The sequence below is a fragment of the Patella vulgata genome, chromosome 1 (assembly GCF_932274485.2).
Source record: "Patella vulgata chromosome 1, xgPatVulg1.2, whole genome shotgun sequence".
NCBI classification, from domain to species: domain Eukaryota; kingdom Metazoa; phylum Mollusca; class Gastropoda; family Patellidae; genus Patella; species Patella vulgata.
This window is the reverse complement of record NC_065879.2, coordinates 33729801-33756068: the sequence shown is the minus strand read 5'-3', so window position 1 is coordinate 33756068 and position 26268 is coordinate 33729801. Positions and strand designations below refer to the sequence as shown.

At 35.1% G+C, this 26268-nt stretch overlaps 2 protein-coding genes across 3 annotated transcripts; both read right to left on the bottom strand.

Annotated features, from left to right (window-relative positions):
* Nucleotides 1-611: 611 nt before the first annotated feature.
* LOC126819356 (uncharacterized) lies at nucleotides 612-8220 on the bottom strand. 2 transcript variants are annotated; one of them, XM_050547359.2, is made up of 5 exons: nucleotides 8108-8220; nucleotides 3044-3522; nucleotides 2098-2131; nucleotides 1865-1969; nucleotides 612-1395 (listed from the first exon to the last, which is right to left on the bottom strand). In XM_050547359.2, the coding sequence occupies exons 1-5, from the start codon at nucleotides 8211-8213 to the stop codon at nucleotides 992-994; spliced, it is 1128 nt and encodes a 375-aa protein (XP_050403316.1). In that variant the 5' UTR covers nucleotides 8214-8220; the 3' UTR covers nucleotides 612-991. The 2 variants fall into 2 exon arrangements, with proteins under 2 accessions (XP_050403316.1, XP_050403325.1); XM_050547368.2 differs by lacking the exon at nucleotides 8108-8220 and adding an exon at nucleotides 7886-8016.
* A 3473-nt stretch (nucleotides 8221-11693) lies between these two features.
* LOC126819382 (DCN1-like protein 1) lies at nucleotides 11694-26212 on the bottom strand. Its single transcript, XM_050547405.2, has 7 exons — nucleotides 26104-26212; nucleotides 25792-26011; nucleotides 24354-24522; nucleotides 20621-20751; nucleotides 20028-20110; nucleotides 17952-18048; nucleotides 11694-16299 (listed from the first exon to the last, which is right to left on the bottom strand). Exons 1-7 carry the CDS (start codon nucleotides 26104-26106, stop codon nucleotides 16214-16216), a joined length of 789 nt encoding a protein of 262 aa, XP_050403362.1. The 5' UTR covers nucleotides 26107-26212; the 3' UTR covers nucleotides 11694-16213.
* Between the last annotated feature and the right edge of the window lie 56 nt (nucleotides 26213-26268).

Genomic DNA, 26268 nt, shown 5'->3' with positions numbered 1-26268 from the left:
AAAAGTATGTAATACCAAGGTTGTGGGCCCTCTAGAAGTCACAGTTTTTATCCGATCTTGATGAAACTTAAACTATATGTTTATATCCAAAAGATCTCAAATCCTGTCTATATTCATGCATATCGGACCGTAACTTGATATGGCCCCAGATTGTAAAAAAGTTGCCTTTTTGTTTAACTTGTTCCCTGTCCATCTCTTGCAAAATGAGGGCGTATCTTGCCTGGCAACCGCTGGTTTATACTTTCGATGGCCTCCACTACATGAAGATCTGACCGGTTGTAGTGGGAGGTCACGTCAAGGGTTAAACGAGAGGCGTTTGACCATATGACGTCAGGCATTTGATTAACCAATCGGCGTTGATGTTTCTAGTGGGATACCCACAGTTCCGTGCACTGCACTGGTCGCAACAGATCGTTTCATATGCTAATGCCTCACATCAACCAGAATGCGGGTTATATAACAACTCTTCCAGCTCCTATTGTAGTAAAGACAAATAAAGATATTTTGATCTATAAAATAGGGTCAGACTGAGACCCACCCACATATTAATAAACAGTTATATTGTACATATTGTATTTTAATAATTATATAATACATTATTATTATGCTTATTGTACAAACTGAGCACACAAAAAATTACATATTGATGGTATACTCTGCTCAAAAAAGATTATATTTCTACGTGATCAACAAACGGTCCAGACTAATTATGATTTATTTAATATAATAAGGAAATAATGAAAGTTACGATAAAAAATAAAATAACTCAAAATAATTTATGTAAAATTATTCGAAAACATCTTATAAAACTTTGAAACAATCAGTTCTGGGACAATTTAATAACATTTTTGTTTTCCAACTGAAGGAGTTCTTACAATAGAGTTAATACAATAGACTAAGAAAAGTGGTAATATCATTTATTATGAAAATAAAATTAATATCTTAGTCCGTACAATCAAATATAATACTCCTATGGTATGAATTATTTCGTTCATTGAGTTTTACCAAGTATAAACAGTCCAACAAAATTTTTCTTTTTAATGCGAGATATATAATCGAGATTTGTCACTGTCACTCCAATTTCATCACCTTCGTCCAGCTGAAAAATTCCAGATACATAACTGGAAAAGTCAAGCTTTTTATGGTCCAAAATGTCTGTATGTTCGTTTAAAAGAAGTTCGTCTTTGCCGTCATCTTTGGGTGTTCGTCTATTCCACACAACCTTATGGTACATTTTAACTTGGTCATCTGTCGCGTGATAATTGATTCTGCGGTTAATCTCAAACTTGATCTTGCTATATACAAAATAAGTCCCCTTGGTTCTGATGATCAGTCGATAAGGTCCCAGTCCTACGCCATTTAGGTGGGTTAATGAGTTCTCGGTTGACAGTTTGACTAAAATAGAAAGTATGGAACATTATAAATCATTGGTAAACTAAATCAGTGTTGATTGTGTTTAAACATAGAAAGAAATAGTTCGGCGCACCTTTTCTTGAGCTTGAAGTCTTGTTTACCCATTAAATATGACTGGCGTCTTCATGTTTAGTAAGATAACTTGTAAGGCCCCTTGTCTTTTGGGGGTGGGGGTGGGGGGGATGGCCGAATCGTTAGCACGCAGAAATATTATAAATAACAGTAATCAATCGTTGTTTTGATGAAAAATATTGTCAATTTTGCTTACTGAGGCCCGATGTGATTTGCGTTGGGCTTTGCTACGTGAAACTATATAGCACTATCTCTTATCTCGGAACACGGAGGGTTGAGAGATGAGGTTTGTTGTCTAGGTAAAGTGGGCTCTGCTGCACACTGCATGGCCTTGTATCATCTGAAACTGAATACACTTAAATTATACACGGGTTCTTACCTAGATTAGGTATAGCTGTGTTTATCGGTGTCTTGAAACCAGAAATTAAAACATGTGCGCTAACAACTTTATCATTAAACAGCTTGCTTGGCAAGTCATTCATATCTGAAAATAAAATCAAACGAATTAAAAAAAATAATTAGGCGTCCCATATTTGCCGTGATGTTGGGCGCTCGGGCTGTATGCAAGTAATGAGTTAAACCCAGTTTCTTAACCACTTTTAATTTACTTACCTTCATATCCAAATGTTTTTGTCTTATTAATAACCTGGAAAATCAACATGTATACAATTAAGGTAAAATATAAGAACAGGCGTGTATTTAAACATGTCAATCAGTTAATACTGATCGACGTTTCGTCTGGGCTTCTGTAGTAATTATCAGAGAGAGAGAGAGAGAGAGAGAGAGAGAAATGAGATTTAACGTCCACTCGACACAAACTAGGTCATTTCGAGACTAACATATGGTTCCATTTTATTTAAATTATTCGCTTGCGCGTAGGGGTCTTTAGCTGTGGGAGGAAACCGGAGGACCGGGAGAAAACCCACGAGGTTGGACATGCGACCCTACTTCTTGTCACGTACAACCGGGAAATTGTAATTATCAAGCAATGATAAAATGTAAAATATATCTAGGCAAATATACAATACTTGGTCAATGCTGACCAACCAGAGACACCTTTCTTTCTTATTACGGTAATTTTAATTTTAAGTAGTTCCTATGGCATTATGGGGGTTGGATGGCTGAATGGTTAGCGTGTGCACGCTGTATCATAAAGCCTGTCATTGAGTCAGCTGGCGTGGTTTCGAATCCCCGGTTGTACGTGGCAAGGAGTAGGGTCGCCTGTCCAACCTCGTGGGTTTTCTCCGGGTGCTCCGGTTTCCTCCCACTGCTAAAGACCCTACGCGCAAGCTAATTATTGAAATAAAATTAAACCATATGTTAGTCCCGAAATGACCTAGTTTGTGTCGAGTGGACGTTAAACTCCATTTCTCTCTCTCTCTCTCTCTCTCTCTCTCTCTCTCTCTCTCTATGGCATTATATATCCCGACATCTCTGTTACATATTTACGTACATATTTACCTTCTGATTTTCGTATTTGAGAATATTGTCGATTATTACAAATGTCATAAACTGGATTACTGACTGAGCAAAACTAGAGATTTATCTATGAACTTACCGCATTCAAAAATATTTCCATTTGATTCGGAGACTTAGTACAATACATAAATTGTCCATCCTTTACTACTTTATTTAACTTTTCTTTTCGATTGTCATCGTCGGAAAATTGTATGTCTTCCAAATCAGACTTCTTCAGACACATTAGTCCATAATCTTGATTTACAGGTGACATCATTGCCATTACAATAACACCGGTCGAAGCCAACAAAACCATTCCAATAAATATGGCGAAGCAGACACGTCCATTCCAACCTGTAAATTTTCCTCGAAATGATCCACATGATTGTTTTGCTTCCGAAGAAATGCTATCTGTATTGGAACTTCTGTTTCTTAGAGGTATCAAATGAGTACACGAGTCAGTACTGCCACGTCTTATACCTCCATCCATTAAATGAGCATAGCGCCCTGCTTCATGATGACTTAACGTTATCGAGTTACCGTCTTCAACATTTCCACTACCACACAATGAAAACATATCTGCAATTACAGAATTTAAATCGTTTCATGCATGTAAATTGCTAGAAATCAAACTAACCTCAAACACTGAGTGTTATCTCACAATAAATAAATTTAAATAGAAAAGACTAGACTTGACTTGCTTGATTTTGGTCAAAAATGAAATTGTCGATTCCATTAGATTTTATCTGTCGATTTGTTAATTACTATAAATAGTCCAGTTTGTGTTTCACTGCCGACACAGTGAGTACAAAATAGGTTGCCAGGCAAGGAAACATACGCCCACAGCAGCTAAATCGTCCGGCGGTCAATTAGGGTTGTCGTATATTTAGTCTTTTGTAGGTATTGGGGGGCATTTACAAGACAATTTCATACAGATCAGATTAATAGTTTTCATCTTTTGTAGCAATATAGTCGTGGCGACATTGTTTTAAATTTATAGACAAAGAATAGAGAAATAAGATGACTTTATATTTCATTAATTAATATATTTAGCAAATTAATAGTTTCACACATATTCACATATATATTATATATAGTGTGTACTAAATCAACTTAGTCTGTAGTTGACACATAAAAAGGGTTATTTAGCCAAAACATGTGTCTATAAAATACCACGAGATATCATGTGCATGGAAATTTTACCATTGCATCATTTGGCCTTATTTAACCAATCATATCGTTAATTGCACAGGTTCAGGGCCATGATCACACTTGATTGTGCATGATATCCATAAGTCTTATAAAAGAAATCATAGTAAACTTTTAAGTCAGACTTCCATTAGATTCCGGAGAGGTTCCATCTGAGTTCCTAGACAGCCGCGAGGCTGGCTAGGGTGGAGAAATGATTTTAGCTAGTATTGTAATCTGTGCTTGTATACATGTATTCGGCTATGGTATATAAAATGTAGAAGCGAACTGTTGCAGTTAGGCCTATTCCTGGTAAGACAAACGTCTTAAGAAAACAGTAAGATGTAAATACACAACGTGAAGCAGAAGTAAAGACAGTTAGAGACAAATTCTAGACGATCACAAGGCTACAGAAATATCTAGTAAGAAAAGATGCATGGGTCGTACGTAGGATGTGGCGACCGGTTTTTGGAATCCCCGCTTTCCACGTCAGACAGAAAGGCCCATGGTGCTACACCTTTGAGGGTTCACAGTGTGCTACAATCTGAAACAATGACCATAACTCTGAAAGTAATATACAAATATTGTTGAAATTCGACAGGGGCCATAACTCTAGACATAATTAACGGATATTGCTGAAATTCAAAAGGCTTCTTTGTCTCACTAATTGAAATAATGCATATAAATCTCAAACAGATGGGATAATAACTTTTGTTGTTACAGCGTTAAACAAAGTGAAACAAGGGCCATAACTCTAGACATAATTAACAGAAATTGCAGAAATTCAATAGGATTCTTCGTTTCACTAATTTACAGGATGCACATAGATTCCATGTAGATCGGATGATCATTTTTGTCGTTAGAGCGTTCACAGGTTGCAATAAAGTGAAACAAGGGCCACTACTCCAGAAGAAATTAACGGAAATTAAATATGTTTCTTCATCTCACTAATGTAAACAATATATATAAATTTCAAAACAAATAGATAATAAATGTAGTCTGTAGATTGTACAAAAGAAATTGGGGACGAGGGACCGACGGACGGACGGACGGGAATGACGACAATGTGGGCGTATAAAAATGAAACTAAAGTTATTAAGTAATAAAAACTTAATCGTTCAGAGCATACTGTAAAATTGAACTCATCACAAACTTGGACATCGAGAAATACAAAAATGGAAGCTAATTGGGTCACTTATCGCGATAGATCATTTTGTACAAGGCGGTCCATGGCAGCAATTAAGGCTTGCCTATCGTAACGGTGTCGGCTTTTTATGACAATTCAAATTTTGTGTATGAAAAAGCAATCTCTCGAACACAGTAATGAGTTTTAGGCGGATTATTTCTTTTGAACACAGGTGCAGAACAAAAAGAACGACATTCGTTTCACGAGCCTTGAATCTCACCCTTGAATATTTCCTGATGAACTTAAACAGACCTGTCAATTAACCTCGGTAATCTGGTGCAGCCGAGGTAAATCCGAAAGTTCCTATGTATTTTACATTTTCCCCGGCAAAATAAATAGCCGAAGCCATTGAATCATTGAATACCATATATAACGTTATCTAGAGTCCAAATTATTTTAATAAATACCAAAAATTATTATCAACAAATCATACCGCCCATAATGCATAATGTATGTTTGAGTAGTTTGTTCCCAATCGAAGAAATCAGTTTAAAATTTAAGACGGTTCAGACAGTAGGTACCATTCCAAAATCTACTACCAATAGACTCACCGTAGAACTTCATTGGATTATAAGATAAGCCTTTCAACCACACGGTATAAATGACAAAATCTGAAGTTGGGCATCCCCCATTTATTTTCTTTGATAAGCCATTTTAAAGCTATATTTTGACCCAAATCAAAGTGGTTTATTAACTCCTTTAAATTAATTTTTTGGGTTACCGAACTATATTGTAATAATTTTTCATGATTAACCTATATATCGCTAAACATGAACACATACTGCCCTACTTGGAAATAGCCTAATAAGCGTATCTCTTAAAGCTCCTTCCTGTTCGATATAAACGTCTAATCTAATTTATTCATGAAAGAAATTAACATAAACCCTTGGCAAAGATGAGTCATAGATGATCTCGACAACGTGTCTCAAAAGGCAACTATAACCTTTGACCATAGCCTATAAAATAGATACTTATTTCCGGAATGGGGGAACCGTCCTTTTAATACCACAAATACAGCAGTCTTTCATTGGTATAAAAAACATAAAGGAAACGTACTGGATCTTGTCTGCGATATCACCTCGATGGAAGCGGACGTTAAATAAAGCTATTTCACACACTGAATGACTTATGTGGAAGCGGACGTTAAAAAAAGGTATTTCACACTCTGAATCATATTTATTTATACTTTCCCGATATTAAACATAACATCACAATGTTATATTTGGGTAAACGTTTCGGTTTAACTATTTCTATGATGGTGTGAATCAGCCAATAACAAATCCCCAGGCCGAGATTGATTAGTCACTGTGTTTAACACCCGCTCCAACAAAAAATTCTCTGTAAAATTATAAATAATAAAGCTCATAACTTTATGATTTTATTTATAATGTTGTGCCCAATAAATCTATCGATCTATTATACTGACGTGTGTGTGAGTATGATGGACAATGACCAGAATGAGTCCCCTTTTCGTGACTGTTGATCCAAGGGCCCCAGTGACATTTTCAGCTAGGACCCCATGCAAGGTTACTTCGGCCCTGTGTATTAACGCATTACAGCTTATTATGTTTCAAAATGTGGATCTGGACAATCATGGCTTGTCTGAATCATGTATCTAATGAAAGTACATGTATTACAAAATCGTTTTCAATTCTTCATTCTAATCTTCTTTTCATTTCAATTTATTCTATTATTATTTCTGGGAAATTCTTGACTTTGCCTAACCATAGACTTTGCCAATATAGTGGGGTTGTGGGTGTGTGAGGGTGTGGGGCTTGATTTTTGAAAAATGGATTATGGCCCTGTATTGTTTTAAAATCAATAAAAAATTGTTTCAGGTTAAACAGTTGGTAATTTTAGAGTAGTACACTGTTGTACATAACAGACCAGAGAGAGAGAGAGAGAGAGATGGGGTTTAACGTCCACTCGTCCACTCGACACAAACTAGGTCATTTTGGAACTAACACGTGGTTCAATTTTATTTCAAAAATTCGCTTGCGCGTAGGTGTCTTTAGCAGTGGGAGGGAACCGGGGGACCCGGAGAAAACCCACGAGATAGGACAGGCGATCATACTTCTTGTCACGTACAAACGGGAAATCGAAACCAAGCTAGTTGAATTAATGACAGACCTTATGATACATTCCTCTTGAATTGTATAATTTGTAGTTAATTTAGCAGTGCGCTCAAAATGCTCGTTTTGAGTATTGTATTATTCAGAATTTAATTCTTGGTGATAGTGATAATGACCAATGTTTATTCTTTATAATGTAGTTTTTCAAAATAAACAATAATTTACAAATTACTTTCCATGAAATAAGGATTAAAAATTAATATTTAGATATTATATTAAATTGATGTGCATATATCGTATTAAATTGATATGCATAAATTGATATTCATTCATATAATAAATTGATATTCATACATTAAATTGATATTGTTTTATTGTATTAAACTGATACACATAGATTCATTCATATGCATAAATTGATATTCATATATTAGATTAATGTTCATGTGTTATTTAACATTGATTATGATATATCTGTAAGTAATGTTCTACTCACCAATGATTTAGATTTACAGGTGTAGTCTACTGTTGCTTTCCTACAAAATTAATTCACGTCTGACAACATTTGTAAAAAATACTGTTTTGTAATGATTCATGAGGATTAATATAGGATATGACTACATCCCCTGTCTAGTCTTTTCTAGTGAAAAAATGGTTTCTATTTCACTTCACATAAGCGACCTATATAGGTGTCAAGTGTAACAAACAAAATTGTTACCTGTTATTTTCCCCAACAATACAATGAGTTTAAAGACCGTGATAAGACGCTGGATCGCTAGCCTGGGGTCGCGAGTTCGATCCCGGTGTTGGATGAGAGAGTTCATCGAGATTTTTTTTCTTGCGTGGTATCCTCTTGTCAGTGGTGCTGGCCGGAAGGTCTGCCAAGGATAGCTGTCTACTCGTTCGAATGGGACGAGAAACCGCGGTACCGTGTACACATTGGCGTGCATGTAAAAGATTCCTTGCCGCTGTTCGTGCAAAATTTCCTGTATGGCGTAAGCCTGTCTTCATTAGGTGCACCGTCAGTCGAAGCAGAACAGTAGGACGTTAAACCCCATTTCATTCCATCAAAAAAAATGTTATGTATGAAAACAGAAAAAAACGAAGGTTATAACATAGTTATACAACCGGCATTTCTTTTTAATTGAGTCACCTGTATAAGCAATTGAGTCAAAACAGGTACTCACAGGTCCGTAGCTAGTGGTGGGGGGGGGGGGGATTCAGCTAACCCCTCCTGGAAAAAATCGGCGGCCGAAGGCGCCCTTTCCATTGTACGCAATTCGAAGCCAACGATCAACGTGCCGATAACAATATGGGCGCTCCATAAAGCCGAGTGATATTGGTTGGACGCCCACGACGAGATTGGCGGGGTGCCCAACCAATATCACCTCATAAATGAATCACACGATTATCACCAAAACTTGATAGATGGGGCGCCCCAAAACGGCGTGATCTGTGGGGTGCCTTATCCTGGACGGGCGCCCATAATGACATGATTCGTGGGGCACCTTATAATGACAGTACATGATTGTCGGTGAACACATAATGCATAATGCCGAGTGAGATTGGTTGGGCGCCCACGACTTGATCAATGGGGCGCCCAACACGGCATGATTGGTGGGGTGCCTCATCCCGGAGGGGCGCTCATGTCAAGATTGATGGGCCGCCCACGACGAAATCGTGGGCACCCAAGCAAGAAACCGACCGCATACCGACGCCCGAAGAAATCTACCATATAAGAAAGCCAACTGGAGATTGTAGAACATTTTCCAGGTCAAATTCACCATGGGGATGAGATTGATTCAAGCCCGCAACAGGCGTGATAATCTGCATAATTCGCACTCTATCCCGATTCCAAACTTTTCGTTCTTCTCAATTCTCATAAAGTATTATAGGTACACTAAAGTCGTATCCTTCCTTCAAATTCTTATAATGTTCATATCATAATACGCCAATATCGCGAATTGAAATTTTCCCTCATTTACATAGTTCCTGTCCTCAGGGGAATATTTTCCTAATTTTTCTTGGGGGAGAGCACCCTAGACCCTTAGCCGTCGACCCTCACGTGTAGATACATAGGCGCCTCCAAAAGCCCCATCGGTGACCCCAGAAGCCCCTGCCCCCCACAACATTTTTGGACTAGCTACGGGCCTGTACTCGTCCTCGTAACCAACTTTCCTCGAGTTTTGTATTCTGCCCGTCTCCAATTTCAGGCGAGTCTGGTCTGATAACTCTTCATCGTACCATTTTTCATGTATTCTAACCGATACATGCACTTTTAAATTATATTTACAATTATAAGTATAGTAAAAACACAGTGTCGGATTTGTCAATTTAAAACGATGTAAATTCATAGGAATACAAAGCTTATGTAAGATTACACCAAAAGTAATGTAGAAATACAATCATGTCATTTTACAAAATGCGAGCTGTATACAGAAAGGCCATTTGAAATATTATATTTACAGCAAACTGTAAATTAACTGTCAAATAGTGGTTACATCGGTTATCCCCCCTTTGACCACACATTTACTATTATGTCAGTCATTTTATTCTATTTTAGGGAAATTGGTTACTCAAACTCGAATGCCCCTAACTGGCTAATGAAGATAGGCATGGGTCATACATAATACATTGTGTTGTGTGGGACATTAAATTTCTTGGAGAATGTCATCCTAGCTACGAGAATGTAGCTAAACACGTTGAGATATAATGATGAGCTTGTTTTTAGCTATGACTGGGTGTCTTTAGTTTCATCTGGCAAACTTAATTTCTTTACTAATGCATGTAAAATCTTAAAAATAAGTTATTTTTATCCTATTAGAACTTATTAAACATACGCAACCCAATCTAGTGAAACAACTTTCGTTTATCAGCAAATATTGTCAATAAAGTAAATCAAGCGTTGTTTTTATCAGAATTGATATGTACATTCATAATTATGGTGTATTAGTTTCTGATCTAAGTGTAATCCAACCTATTCTTTCCATTTTACATGCACGGCTGAAAGGTCCCCAGAATTGTCTGTGATCGTAGGATTGAACCAAAAACTACTTATCTAAAAGGGGACAGACACCCCCCCCCCCCTCCTTGTAAATTTTTCTCTGCAAATTACATATTATGCAAATGGTAAATTTACTTGCAGAAATAGTGTCATTTGTAATGAGGTATAATCATAGGTGTACGGGGAAATTTTTGACTGGGGGGGGGGGGGGGGTCGGTGGCGGTTGGTGCCCAAAAAAGTAGTTAGGTTCTTAGTATGTTACATAATAATAATAAATTTGCTGTTAAATTGGACACATTCAAGAACGCAATATTATTTTATACAACTTTTACAAAGTACAATTGTGTGCCCAAATTTTCCCAGCATTTAGTGCCCCCCCCCCCCCCCAGCTCGTACGCCTATGGGTATAATTACATTGGGTCTGTCAAATTACACAGCACGATTTTTTTACACTGCCATTTTACCAATTTATGCAAATTACCTTCATTCTCCGGTTGTACGTGACAAGGAGTAGGGTCGCCTGTCCAACCTCGTGGGTTTTCTCCGGGCCCTCCGGTTTCCTCCCACTGCTAAAGAACCATACGCGCAAGCGAATTATGGAAATAAAATTGAACCATATGTTAGTCCCGAAATGACCTTGTTTGTATCGTGTGGACGTTAAACCTCATTTCTCTCTCCTCTCTCTCTCTTTACCCCGGAAAGGTCTATTGGACAATACCTAAAAATTTATTTGGCAGCAAGCCTGTAGCTGTTTTCAAGTTCAGGGGACATATGCAAAATCATTGCATTGGAGAAAATCAGTGTTTGGATTTTTGATAATTAGTGGAGTCTTTCTTTGAAATTAACTGGAATGGGGTTTAACGTCCTAGTTTTCTGCACGGACCGGGTTACTGAAGGCAGTCTTATTTTTTCACAGGATAGTGTTTAAAATTTTTTTTCATTTCATGATAAACAGTTTGGAATGGCAACCTATTACATGACCATTCAGCCATCCAACCCCCCTTAGTGCAGAAATAAGGAGTGAAAGCTAGTTATTTGCAATTGTATACAGCAAAGACATATCTCAGGGTAAAAATTAACCTTTACCTGCTTCAATGTCATAGGTTTCACACAGTAGAGGCTCAATAATAATTTCAATAATACCTATTTAACCATAAAACAATACTGGCTATATTTCGTTTGATTGTAATGCTTTGGTTATATAGGCACAAAGTTGATTTTTTCAAGAAAATACAACATTTTCGCTCTTGATATATTTTTCTTTTTTGGAACACCCCATATACAACATTTTGAAACAGTATCTATAAAACCTCTTTTTATTGGCTTAGAAATATGACAACCAGATGAAAAGATGTGCAAAAAAATTCTCATTCTGAAGAAGCAAAAAAGTGAATCTCGCAAAATATGCCAGATACGACCTTTTGACTCCACACCGACATGTGACCACAGAAACCCTATCAAAGAGACAGTAGCGCTTTAAAATTTGACATGATTTGCTTATACAGTTACGTTACAGTGCCTTTACAGTTGTGCATGTTCAAATTTGATTGTCATCTTAAGGAGTTTCATGAACAATCCATTGTAGAAAAAATATCTTACTGGGAGCAGATAAATGTTTGGATTTTCAATAATTAGACGTTCTAAGTTTTTTTTGTTTTATTATTCAAAATTATTTACTTTTATTTTCTAGGCAATAGTAATATCTCTTTAATGCAAAATATGATTTTAACAAATAATGAATTCATGATTGAACAAACAAACAAACCGACAGTCATTGTTAACAATATTATTATTTTAATGATTCATTCATTATTTCATAATAAACAAGTGAAAAAAAACAGTCAAATCATAGGAAATAAAGTAGAGATAAAGGTTAACAACCTTTGAAGTAAAAACAACTTAAGTAGTCTAGGTCATCATACCTTTTGTAACAACACAAAACAGACAGCTTGTTGACCTAGACTATAACTACATAAGAGTTTTGTTTTCCTTTCATCTCCGGAAAAAAAAAGTCTGTTTTAAACATTAGACTGGTGCAGAGCTGAATTTAAAATTATAGACAAAGACTTAAAAAAAACCCATTAAGGTTAGATTTGGCAGGCTCTGTTGAACTTATGACAAAAGCATGGCCCTCAGATTTACTGTATTCAATGCAATCAATTTAATTAAATCAGTAAAGATAAGAACAGACTTCAGCATGGAGATCTGCTGGAAGTGTTTTCTAATCAATGGCTTAAAACATTTTAGCACAAATATCTTTCTATATAATATACTCCAAGAACACAATAATTCTTAAATATTGGGTAAAATCTTTTGATGGGACTTCTTTTTAATCCAAACCGTAAGATTGTCTAGGGTTGACATTTTGGTTTTGTTTACTTTATAACATGTTAAATAATTATTTGAGTACATTTTACCGTGGATAAAGCTGTGAACCATTAGATATTGTTTGAAAAATACAAATATGACAATCAGCGGCTCCAACTAAAAATTATGAATCTGTAGCTGAGATTTATAAATTTCTTAATGATTATTTTTACAATGTGAAGTTATCCATAATAGTGCAATGTACTGATAAATAGGGTTTAAACAGTAATTGACAGATGAACAACTTATCTACAGGTTTCAACACAAGATGGTACAATAATATAGATATACCAGAAAATATCATATACCTATTATTTTATATAAATTATTTTCCATCATTTCTTTATTTTCATTTTATAGTCATCTTTATGAGAGATTTTATATGGCAAAGCCTCTTCTTGACATGAAAAAATTTCAAATAAAAGCTATGCTTTAGAATCTTGTCTACCACTTACGACTAGTCATATTTCATGTACAGTGAACATCTGGGTCACCTTAAGTAAGATATATAGTGTTAAAAAAAACAAAAAAAAACATTGGACAGATTCTAATTGGCATTATGGCCAGCATTGACTCAATTAAACTTAAAATCATCTAGAATTAATGTGATCAAGATTAATCTACATATTTAGCATTAATAATATTGAAGCCTCTTGATCAGCAGTTTGTTGTGCTCTTTATATTAAAGCAATTTCTTACATTATTCCTCTTTGACTTGAGTCTTACTAATATTCTAACAAAAGCTTTAATGAAGGCATATTCATTTGATAACAGCATACAATTTTGTTATATTACATTTAATAATGCATTTTAACTTTAAATAGAACACCTTATTCACCATACTCATAGCCATCTCTTTATTTTGACCCTACAACTAAGGACTATGAAAAGCTGTCTTCACTTCTCTTGACAAATTTTGCATATCATGAATAAAATACTAAACTACGATCACATCCTTTCATCAATTCTTGTAATCTTTGTCAGTGTTTTTTAATTGTTTACAAACAAGATTTCTCACACAACCAAAGCTTTGAATTGGAAAAGGTAACTTTATTTTACATTTTTAAAACACTGACAGAAAAATAAAAATTGTTCTTATTGTAAAAAGAATGTTTTCATGGAACTATTTGAATGCAAAGCTAAGAACTTCAAACATGAATCGAAAATGATAAAAGAAAAGGCGCTCAAACCAGACTAGTGAGACACAGTGAGTAGAATTTTTATATATTTCTAAGGACTGAGATTCATAGGTTCAAAGTTATAACCTTTAATATGAAATCAAATCTAGTTAACCACGCTATAAGATAGAATGGTGTAATTTGTGTACTGTATTATTTACCATGATTCAATAATAAATTCTCACCGGTAATCTATATTACTATATGCACTGAATGTACATATAATTATTTAATATCGGGTAACTACTTATAAAATAAGAGAACATAGTCCCAGTTTTACTTTTTAAATATAATTCATTTGACAAATATATGAGACTGTATGGATTAAACAAATATAAATGGCACCAACAGCTCTTATTGTCCTTCTCATTTAGTCCCTTTAACAGTAATAAATTGTTCAAGAATTTAGAAGTACAAAAATATTAGTCTATTTTTAACAATTACTTGAGTTATTACTGAGCAAATTTAGTATAAAGTATTACAGTTTCAGAATAAATCTGTAGAAAACCTTTAAATAAACTGATAAACTTGTATGTAAGATAAATGGGTACAATGCAACTGACTCAGCCAGAATGTTTACAAAATAGAATTTTAGCAGTGCTCTTAAATAATAAATCTCCAATTCTCTGTACACATATTTATATGTGTAGTATTAGTAAAGTTCTTCCATAGCAAACAATGTTACAATTGTTTTTTTCTATTTCCTCTTCACACAAACTAATATCTATCGAAGAATATTGAAACATAAATGTATTAGTTTTAATAATTCATCAGCTTTAATCAGAGTAAGATAACACAAATGAAAGGGACACAACCAACAAGTTTACCTGAATTATAAACTTTCGTCATCCTCAGGACACTCTATTTTAAGCATCTATGTTAGTCACTTTAAACACCCAAAAATTACACTTAAATTAGGATTTACTTTTAAAAATGAAATGAAATAAACAATCCAAGCGGTAGTCTTTTCTGAAAAAATGATAGATTTTATGTCTTAAAAGCAAAAAAATAACTGAAGGAAAAATGGGTGAGTGATAACAGGTAGTGTACAAACTTAGAATTCTTCACTGGAACCATGGGGCACATGGTTTTTTAGTTCCCCTAAGCTTTCGATGAAGTCCTACTGATTGAAGAAAGCTAGTTAAGCAAAACAATTAATTAATTAAAAATGTTTGATGGCATAATTTTCAAGTGGAAGGTTCTATTACTATTCAAAGTAGTATTAAATTTATCAATAAAAACAATCTGTTGTATAGAAATATACAAGAGGATATGAAATTGATGAAACATCAAACTAAATAAAATTCTGTAAACATAGTATATAATTAAGAAATGTAGGATAAGCTATCTGTCATTAATTCTAATCATGTATTCAATATTGTTCACAATACCAATGTCATTACAGTTGATTCATTTCACAATATTTCAGATTTTCATCTTCTAATTTAATAGGAGCATGACTGCTTTCATTTAAGGCAGTTTGGCTAATCTGATATTTTGATTATTCAGGGTGGAGATTAATCACTTGAATTTTTTTGAGAAAACAAAAAGAAAAATTTCAGAAATTGTAAATAGAAATACAAACTTCCAGTAGTCAGGTGGAGTTGGAGATGACATTCTTTTACTGGCATTTACCATACCTTGTGACTGCATAAACTATTACTCAGACTTGTACTAAGAAAATTTCTTGTTTCTTAAGGGGTTAACAAGCTATTTCTTCACATTTGGCATTGATTAACATCCTTAAACAGTCTTAGTTCAGAGAGCCATTTAAAACTAGGACTTCACCATTAACATATCAGGTTTAACCATAGCATCTCCATCAAATTAGAGAGATTGTGTCATTTTAAACTTTCCTAAGAACGGTCAACAATCAAACAAGATATAATGACATTGGTTAATGTGTAAAATGTTTTCCTAAAGGGTTAACAGAATGTCATTGTGCAAAACATAACTAAGTGAACAACTGAATGGATTATTTAACAACTACTTAAATACTCATAGGATTAATCACTTGTTGTTCTTGAACATGACACCTCTTTCTGTAGTAACATTCCACATCTTGATTTTATCAGATGAAAAGTAAAAAAATTATTTGATCTTTTCACAACATCAACATTCCTCTTCATTAATTATATCACTCAATGTTTATAAATACAAAATATCTACATTGTCTTTTAGCTTAATAGTTCAAAAGCTGTTTTATCCAGACGTTGCTAGGGTAAACATAGCTGTTGTTAAGAATAAAAACTATCTGTATATGTTTATAATATTTTTAAACGGTTGTACTACGAGATCCTCCAGTTAGAATTAAAGGTTTAGCATATTCTACAAAGTCATCTATTAACACAGGCCAGGCTCCTAGAAAATAAATTATATATACAATTAATTAGCATAAGTGTTTCAACACATATCGATTTCTGTAATAGCCCATCAGTACATGTCTTGAGTAGAATCATGACATAATCAAGTATGGCAGATACATTGGTATTGAAAGAAGAGGAAGTGTTAATGTAACAATCTGGGAAAAATTCTCTCCCTTGCACTGCACACATAACCATGATGGTCTCAAAATAACCAAAGCATGTGTTGATGCAAGGTTAAACCCCATCCCATTCCATAATAAGAATACTGTTTTCACTAATATGCTTGCCATCTAACTCTATATGAGTTTCAGATAGGTAGTAAAATACTGGTGGTACATCTTTTGCAAAATACATTCTTTTGTATACTGGTATACCACAGAATTTAAAGAAGTGATTTATATCTGCTGTAGATAGACAAAAACCGTGATTGTAATAACATTTTACTATGTAACAAAATCAATCGTGATTAACCAGTTCTAAATATGTTACCAAAGTGCCTGGTGATAATCGCGGCTACATTACGTCATAACGCGTGAAATGTATTAGGCTCAATTAAGTAGTGCATTAACGGTTAGATCTATTTGATAAGGCTAAATTCAAGTTTGGTCAAAAATCACGAGATGTAAACAGGGCTAGTGCTTATCCCAACCCTAACCCTAACATAACGCTAGACCTAGCCCTAATGCTTACCCTAACCTCCAATCTCGCCAACTATCACGTGCCCTAATTTTATTTACATCTCAGCGACTTTAACAAAAATTGAGCTGGCCTTAACAAATACATTTAGCCAGTGCATAACAGAATATTGCAAAAAAACTAATTGTGTGATAAAGAAGGCTATCCAAAATAGCTACAATGTAAACATTGGGTAATTGTCAAAGAATTTTCGGTTCCAATAGCAAGTTTCAGCGACGCCCAACTTTAACTATGCAAGTATCCATGTTTGCTCCTGATGCATTCAAGGTCAGGGTAAAGATTTTCTTGAAATCAGCACTAACAAACACTGTAATTTTTTTTAAAAAGAGGTCACCCCGTTAAGCGACATTATGAAAATATCCTTCATTTTACTGTACCCAGCAGAGAATGGACACACACTGTCCAAAACTCAAGTTTTCAGTCTAAATATAGCAATGGCTAGAGAGGGATTTCTCGGGCCATTGCTTCAGGAATATGATGTCACGTTAGAATTATCCCTGCTCCTATTCAATTTCTATGCATCTTGACAACTTTTTTATACAGATGCTTTGATTTTCCAAAGGAATCATTGATTTTCAGTTTGAAATAAATTATAATAAAGCAGAAATATAAATAATGCTAACTATATTGAGAATTCCGGTAGACTGATTATCATTCAGCGTTGGACGTGTCATTGGGTGGGGGGTGGGGGGAATATAGTGATTATATCGCAACATTTTCAAAAAATACTGCGATATCTGTTTCCAGGGATATCACCCAGCTCTAGGTACAGAGAAGGGGATCAGGAGCCCCTTAGACTTATTTTGCCAAACATAACACCTATTTTTCATTATAAACTATTATAAACTATTACTTTGACCTTCTCAGTATAAAACTAACTTCTGTAAAACACTTAATGAATAAATACATAAATGAATAATAATGTCGCCATATTAACACCACCTCACTTACCTTCTTCATCATAATTTGTCATATCATCATTTATCATATTACAGAAATCTAATAACAAGTTCCAGGTATCTTTAGGTATAGATCTTTTATGATGTTCCTAAAATTAAATCAAATAAAACGTATGGTCATCAAAGATGTCCAAGCTGTAACATTTTCCTTTTGACTTCTGACATAATTGTATACTGAGATGCAATAAAAATGCACCATCTTTATAAATTAATAGATGATTGTATTGAAAGATACACTTTAATCCTGCAATTCTGAACTTAACAACATCAGATTACGCTAAAGAGAGAGAAATTGGGTTTAACGTCAACTAGACACAAACCAGGTCATTTTGGGACTAACATGGTTCAATTTTATTTGAATAATTTGCTTGTGCGTAGGGCTCTTTAGCAGTGGGAAGGAACCGGAGGAACCGGAAAAAACGCCACAAGGTTGAACGGGTGACCCTCTTCTTGTCACGTACAACCAAGGAATCGAAACAATGGCAGTTGACTCAATGACGGATCTTATGATACAACGCGCACACACTAACCATTCGGCCATCCATCTCCCCCCTCCCATCAGATTACAAATGACTAGTTTATGGTACAACATAAAATGTGGCTTTTAAGAAAGCTTGGATCAATTCAATTCCTACAATTCTCTGGAAAATGTAACAAGGTTGACACCAGGAATCTTAATCGGCTGTTTTTTGTTGGCTTTAGCCGCTTGAAGTTCAATCAAGCCGATTGGTAAAACAATGAACCGGCCACAATGGTATCATAAATCAATCTGCTTTCGGCTAAATTACAACGGGTTAATTATTACTTGTTAATTAAGAAGTCAATCAACTTGCTTGTCGGCTACAATAACAATCATACCTTAGTAAGAATCGGCCATGTGGTTCATAATCTGATTAATTAAGTACCGGTTATTTTGATAATCCGGTAAAAAAAAAACAACACGCCTGCTGATTATTCCAAACAGGTCCAGTAAGTTGCCTTGAGGAAATAGGTCACTTGGCAATCGAAGGAAGACAATACGATCTTGAAATGGATTGTGCATCTATCCCGAGCCTACCACGGTCAGTATGAATTTCAGGTGTACCGGTAGATATTAAAATAATAATTGGATCATAATTTAATGGTTTCACTGACCAGTTGTTAGTTAAATTTAAATCTTAGTTGAATATAATCCTTGGATAGAACACCGAATACACTGGGAAACCGTCATTAATAATATATAATTATGAATCTCCAATGCGGAATATGACATGTGACATTGGTTAGAATTAGGTCAGTAAACCAGCAATGCTAGTTTTAGCTTTAAATAGCGTTTACTGTTATGATTTTTTATTTTATACACATGCTAACAGAGGCTTGATTTTTAAAATATTGTCCTTATTATTATTGAAAGCTGTATGGCATAGTCGTATAGAATTTAATTTTAAAGCCATTTCAATTATGGTTGTCACTTGATCACTGTGACATGTGTCTATCATGGACCAATGAATAAAAACATTTGCAAGTTACCTAGAGAAAAACCCTACAAATTGTGTTATGAAGAAATACCATGGTGCCGTATCAACTTATATCCATCGATAAAAACGATTACAGTAATTTATTCAGGAATATTACTGGCATGAATTAAATATGGACAATTTTCCAAATGGTGTACCTGTTTGACGTTATAGGCTATTTGTGGTAATTACATATATTAAAGGGAATGGAAGCTTAAAATTTTAAAGTCCAGTTTCTACTGGCCGATTCGTTTCAAAATAGATGAAGAACCCTGGTTGACACACCATTTCATTAATTCAAACAGGCATTACAACCAGAGCCATTGTTGGAAGGTTTGTTTGCCATCACACCACTATCCTGAGACGCAGATCGTTTTTAGTTTACAGGGTCCACTTGAGATAAACAAAGAACTGGATTGCTGCATGTGACAATTACTGGCACAATATATTCCTAGTGTATAATTTTGTATCTTATCAGTTCTTGTGACTGATAACCAGTGACTTTGTTTATGAAACGCAAGAATCCAGTCAACAATACTACTTGAAAATAGTGAAAATATCAGAAATCTTACTTGTAAAAATGATACCCATAAATCCAAAAATTTAAACCTCCCTGCCAAAACTATATTCCAGTATGCTAAGGCCATCTCCAAATCTAAATAAATAAAACAAAAGCATTAAATTGGGAGTTCTGTATAGAGAAGTTTTCCACCTGAAGTTAACATTTTAATGCCATAAAATGGCCAAATAACATAGTAATTAGTCCATCATTAATTACATCTGGTATTGTAACTACTGATATGCTATCCTAAAGATCTGGTTTTAATACACTCACATATATCTGTTAAGTCTTTCAATACACATAAATAGTTTAAATAATTAACAAAAGTGTCAAGATGGTTCAATATTAGGACTGTTAAAATTATATAATAATTATAATAAATAATATATTTGTTTTATGTACTTGTCACCACTCATGCTATTTACAAATACATAAAAGGATAATTACATGAATGCTTGCTGTCAATGGCTCATGGAACATTATCAATGTACTATAGACCAAATAGTCATATCTTAGTCAGGTAGTTAGAAATTATATGAATAATATGAGGATGTACATACCATTCTCATAGAATTACTAACATCTATACAATAATTATCTTACCTAGACCTTTCTGTCCTGGATTCTTGGCATAGTTAAAAGTGAACTGGTAAAAATCTTTAAACCTCACAGGGTCTCTTATGTCAAATTCCATCGTTGAACATTTCACTCTTAATTTTTCAACAGAATCACACCTATACAAAACATAGTAAAAGGTGAATAAAATAATGTACCTTTGTCAATCACTATTTCTCAGTAAATTCTGGTCTTTTCAAAATGTCTGAATTTAAACTTGAATGTCATGCTGGGAAAATGGTTAAACCAGAAAGTAGGGGAGTCTATTTCCCATTCAAAAGTTACAATTGGAGGTATTTGCCAGTGGGAGGAAACCTGAGGACCTGGAGAAAACCCCATTGAGGTTGGATATATTGGATAACCCTGGTGTGATCATCCAACAATCTACAAGGTTAGAATAGTTCTATGAAATAAATTTTTTACTTTAGGCTTTTGCTTGAAATAAGTTGGGTATCAACTTTTTATCATAGGACAATAAAGCTATAAAATACCTACAGAATAGTTATTGTTTATAGTCTGGAAAACAAGATGAATCATGTATGCAACAGATACATATAAGATTTAACCATGTGCAAATATTGCATAGAATAATTAATTTACATTCATTTTATGCAAATATGCAAACCATCAAGACTCCCCTTATGTTGTCTAAGAGTTAGTCATAAACCTTTTTGTGTATACTTTTAGCAATTAGCCAGCAGTCTACCCATATTGCTAACTGGGCAGTGTCTTAAGTGTGTATACTTTCACAATGAAGGCATTGGCATAAATTAACATACTGGTATTCCTTTTGTCTATATGTATATTGCTTTAATTATTATATCAATGATCCATTACACAATCCAATTGTTCAAGGATTTAAGGGGATAAAAGGGTCAAAGAGTATTTGGTAAATAACATTTATTTGGATATAATGCAATGTTTGCAGTTGCAGAAGGCTGACCTGGAAACTGCACATAGACTGTAGATAGATGCACCAAAATCCTAAACTTACTGAGGAAAATAACGGGCAGCACTTGGGGGGCCAACAGAGTCACACTAATGATGGTGTATCATGCTCTAATACGATCTGTATTAGATTACGGCTCTCTGGCCTTCATGAACTGCGCGCCATTACTCTTAAGGAAGCTTGACACCATCCAATACAAATCTCTGTGTATTGCGACTGGCGTAGGGCAAGGGACTGGGAGAGAGGCACTACTGCAGGAAGTCGGGGAGTTGCCCCTATCCCTAAGAAGAAAAGAACTAGCGACAAGGTACTGGGCTAAGATCTCGCAACTGGGCGAAAGATCCCCAACCTTTGTCAGTCTACAAAATACAAGATATGTGAGAGATCCTAGAAAGAAAAGCTTCGGCCAGGGTATCAGGGAAACAATCAAGGAACTGCGACTGGGGGAGCTCGTGATAAATGAACACGACCCCCCAGTGATCGCCCCTTGGACGCTCCCTAAACCGCCGGTTAATCTAGATCTACTACAGAAAACCGACAAGAAAAACAACCCCACTGCTGCACGTGCTTTCTCTCTAGAACACCTGGAAGACAACTGGCCGTCTGATGACTGGGACCATGTGTACACGGATGGCTCACGCAATCCTGAAAGGGGCACCAGCTATGTTTGGAATATACCTGCCAAACGGGGAACAGGGAATAAGCAGGAAACTGCCCAATAACTGTTCGGTGTACACTGCAGAGCTTGTGGCCATTCGTGACGCTATATCATGGATTTCCCATCAAAAGACTATTAAGTTCGTCATTCCAAGCGACTCTCTGAGCAGTCTGATTTCAATCCAAAATGACAACTCGGACTCAAGACCAGAAGTCATTTTGGAAATCAGGCAGCTGTACCAGAGGGTTTTAGAGAAGGGAAGCAAAGTAGAACTCGTGTGGATTCCATCACATGTCAACATTAGAGGAAACGAGGAGGCAGATCGACTCGCCAATGAAGGTCTCAAGGACACAGCACCACTCCGCACCATAGACTACAGCACCACGGAAATCTACAGTATGGTCAAAAGACATGTCAATTCAATCTGGGAATTAAATCTCGTTGAACTTGACACATACAGATTCCGGCTGGATGACAAGAGCTACACAAAGACAACACTCAATCACCCTAGAAGAGATATTTGTAGACTTATATTGAAGCTAAGGGTGAAAGAGCGGCTGCGAGACTACAAACACCAAGTCATCATCTGTGAGTGCGGAGAAGAATGTACCGCCAACCATGTCCTGGTAGACTGCGAGGTATACGAGGAGGAGAGAAGGGAACTAGTGAGAACAATGGAGACCAACAACATACCATTCAACACTAAGAACCTACTCTTCTCGAGACCAGATCTGAAACTGCAAATCTTCAAACAAATCCACGCCCTAATGGACACAGTTGGACTAAGTAGAATAGTGAAGTAAGAGGGGGTCACGGTTAGACGGGCCCGGCATCTAAACACTAAACTACATAGGGGATTTATACCAAACTGGCAGGATAGTGGAGTAAGGGAGGTTACGATCAGACGGACTCGGCATCTAAACACTATTCCACCAAAAACAGACACCAAACCTACAGAGTGGGATAGTGGAGTAAGGGGAGGTCACGATAAGACGGGCCTGGCACCTAAACACAAACCCCACAAAGATGACATCTACCAAACTAGCAGGATAGTGGAGTATGGGGGAGTTACGGTCAGACGAACTTGGCACCTAAACACTATTCTGCAAAAAAAACTGATACCAAACCCAGAGAGTGGGATAGTGGAGTAAGGGGAGGCCACGATAAGACGGGTCTGGCACCTAAACACTAACCCCAAACGATGACATCTACCAATCCAGAAGCAGACGAGATCATCCACCAAACGATATGTTTTATATTAAATAAAGGGAAGAACTTCCCACTAAACCAAATCCATGGCCTAAGACCAAATGGAAAGATTGCAAAATCATATTCTAAAAAACAGGAATCAGCTTCGGCTCTCCTATGTCTTGTCTGCGATATCACTTATGTGGAAGCAGACGTTAAACACCAAGAACGAACGAACGAACGTTGCCATTTACAGTGTTTAGTTCAGCCTTTAATTTCAGAGGTTGTTTTATGTATATTTTGATGCTGTAAATGAAAACCAGTACCCAAATTTCAGATTAATCAAATTCATTTTTGTAATTAAATTGCTTTTAATTAAACATACATTATGCAAGAGCTAAATCTTCCTATTGCAGGTCTTTCTTTAGGCCTGAAATGTTTTCTAAATTATTAGACATTAATTAACTTATCCAGGCCATAATCAACTCTCGATGGCATCGGATTTCTCCGATATTAAATAGATTAGAACAGTTCAGCCATGTTTTGATTTAAGCTAAAAATGGAGGAGCGAGACTTCACTTCGAACAACCAGTACGGTGGTTGAAATTATTGCACAAATCTTGTCAAACCTTCAAAGGCTAATAACTTCGCTCGCAATAGAGTAATTTGAATGAAATTTTCAAATTATTCATTTTACATTATCTAAATCTTACATAATGTATCTTTAACTAAGAATTGCCCAAATTGAAAATAATGGATTGTGAAGTCAAAAACAGTTAACAGTTTCTCTCCCCCAAATCTCCCTCTCTGCAAAATGTCTTCCGATCTAATACCTTTAACAAATATCACAAGTGGTCAAATTCGTTTCAGAGGTCTAAATTAAACCCTCTGATAATGTATAGGCCTGTTTCAGGTATGTTACATACCCTAATTCCAACATTCCATTTATAAATTCATCTTTAGTAAATTCACATTGTGTGGCTGCTTTAAATCTCCAGGCTAATATAAGAACAGTTCTAGATTCTGGGTTTAAACTTAAATCTTCTAAAAATTTCATAACACCATCGACCGTCATTTTATCTTCTTCATGTGGGTCTGAAACAAGAGAAGTATAAAAAATATACAGTTTTTCTCTACCTGACATTAATTGTTAAGCAAAGCCAACATGTACCACATAAAACCTAATTCTTACATAAAATTTACATGAATATAGGACCGATATACCAACAAATTGCAATCAAGGATGCCCCACAATAAATTTATATTGTAATATGAAATTTGGCATTTTAATATTTTCACTCTCCTTCCATTTTGATTGTGAAAAGAATTACCAACAATGGTTTTTCTCCAAGTTTATTTGTACCAAAACACACTTTCTATCATATAATTCATTAAAAACCATGAAATCAAGAACTCAACAAGTTTGTGTAAATTATTGGTGAATTCGGATATTCTAATTTCATTATAAAAATTCCATAAATATATTCAAACTAAATATATCATTTCTCCTGAAAATGGATTTTACAATATATTGTAGTGTATACATGTATATATCAACTTGTAGCAGTACACTTGGATGTATTACAATATGCTTTAAGATTACAAATACATGTACATGCTCAAAGCGATGGTCTCAGACTGCAATATAAGGAGATACAGTGATAGATTGCATATCTCACATTCATAATTGGTACCATACATGTAGTCATAGTGTTCAGCGGATTATCCTTGTCTTGTAAAACAGAGGATTATCCTTTAATTTTCATGTGCATTATTATCTTAATAATCCACATATAGCAAGTTATGTTTATGTTTTTTGCATATGTACGATACATAATAATTTTGGGGTTATAGACATACAGTAATGGCTATAAACCAAATGGGATTATGGTGATTAGTTGAAACCATTTTCAAAATGATTTAAGAGTCAATTGTTATTTCTATCAAAGAAAAATTAATGTTTTTGCAAAATGTTAATATTTTATAGCCTGTTTTGGACAAAATGTGACCCTTCTGACTGAAGTTTTGGCTGTTTATTTTGACAAAAGTTAATAATTGTCGTTTTTGTTTATAGCTGTTAGTTACGACATATATCAAAATCTACATTATAGTACATATTGTAACATATACATATAAATAAGCCTATATGAATGGCTTATTACATGAAACTTGTACATTATGTATAATAATCTTATAATAAGAGGCTGTACATCTACGTATGTGTGCATTTCAGTTTGTTTTAGGCTTTTTTTAGGCTAAACAATATGACAATGTTGAATGTCCAATGTAACATGTTATTAAGTGAATTTATGAAGTATGAAATGGATGTTGAGGCACAATAGAATCTGATATCAGCATGCAAACCTTTATATTTATTCCATAGTACATCTAGTCTCCTTCGATCTACCGCTGTCCTTGATTCGCCACTGCTGTTGTATCTTTCTGGATTTGAGAAGTAATTATCAACTGCGACGTCTAATTTCCAGTCGTGTACCCCTAAACAATTTATTGCTGTTTTTTCTACAGTTTGAGTAAATGCAATAAACTGACGGACCTTGTCCTTTTGTGAACTCTTTAACTTGTGCTAGAATATAAAACAAAGGTATTTTAGTGTATACAGTGTTCATAATGAATTGTTAATTCGGTAAGGTGTCTAAATCATAACAATCTACCCACCATGTTTTCAGATGTCTAACGACACTTCCGTTTACACATGCGCTGTTAAATATTGGATGATTTTTGTTTTCAATTTGATAGCTCGATGTTTGATAAATAATATCTAATCAAGTTACATGAGGGTAAATATAGGTAAAATTATGGTAGGATTATTTGGAATAATGC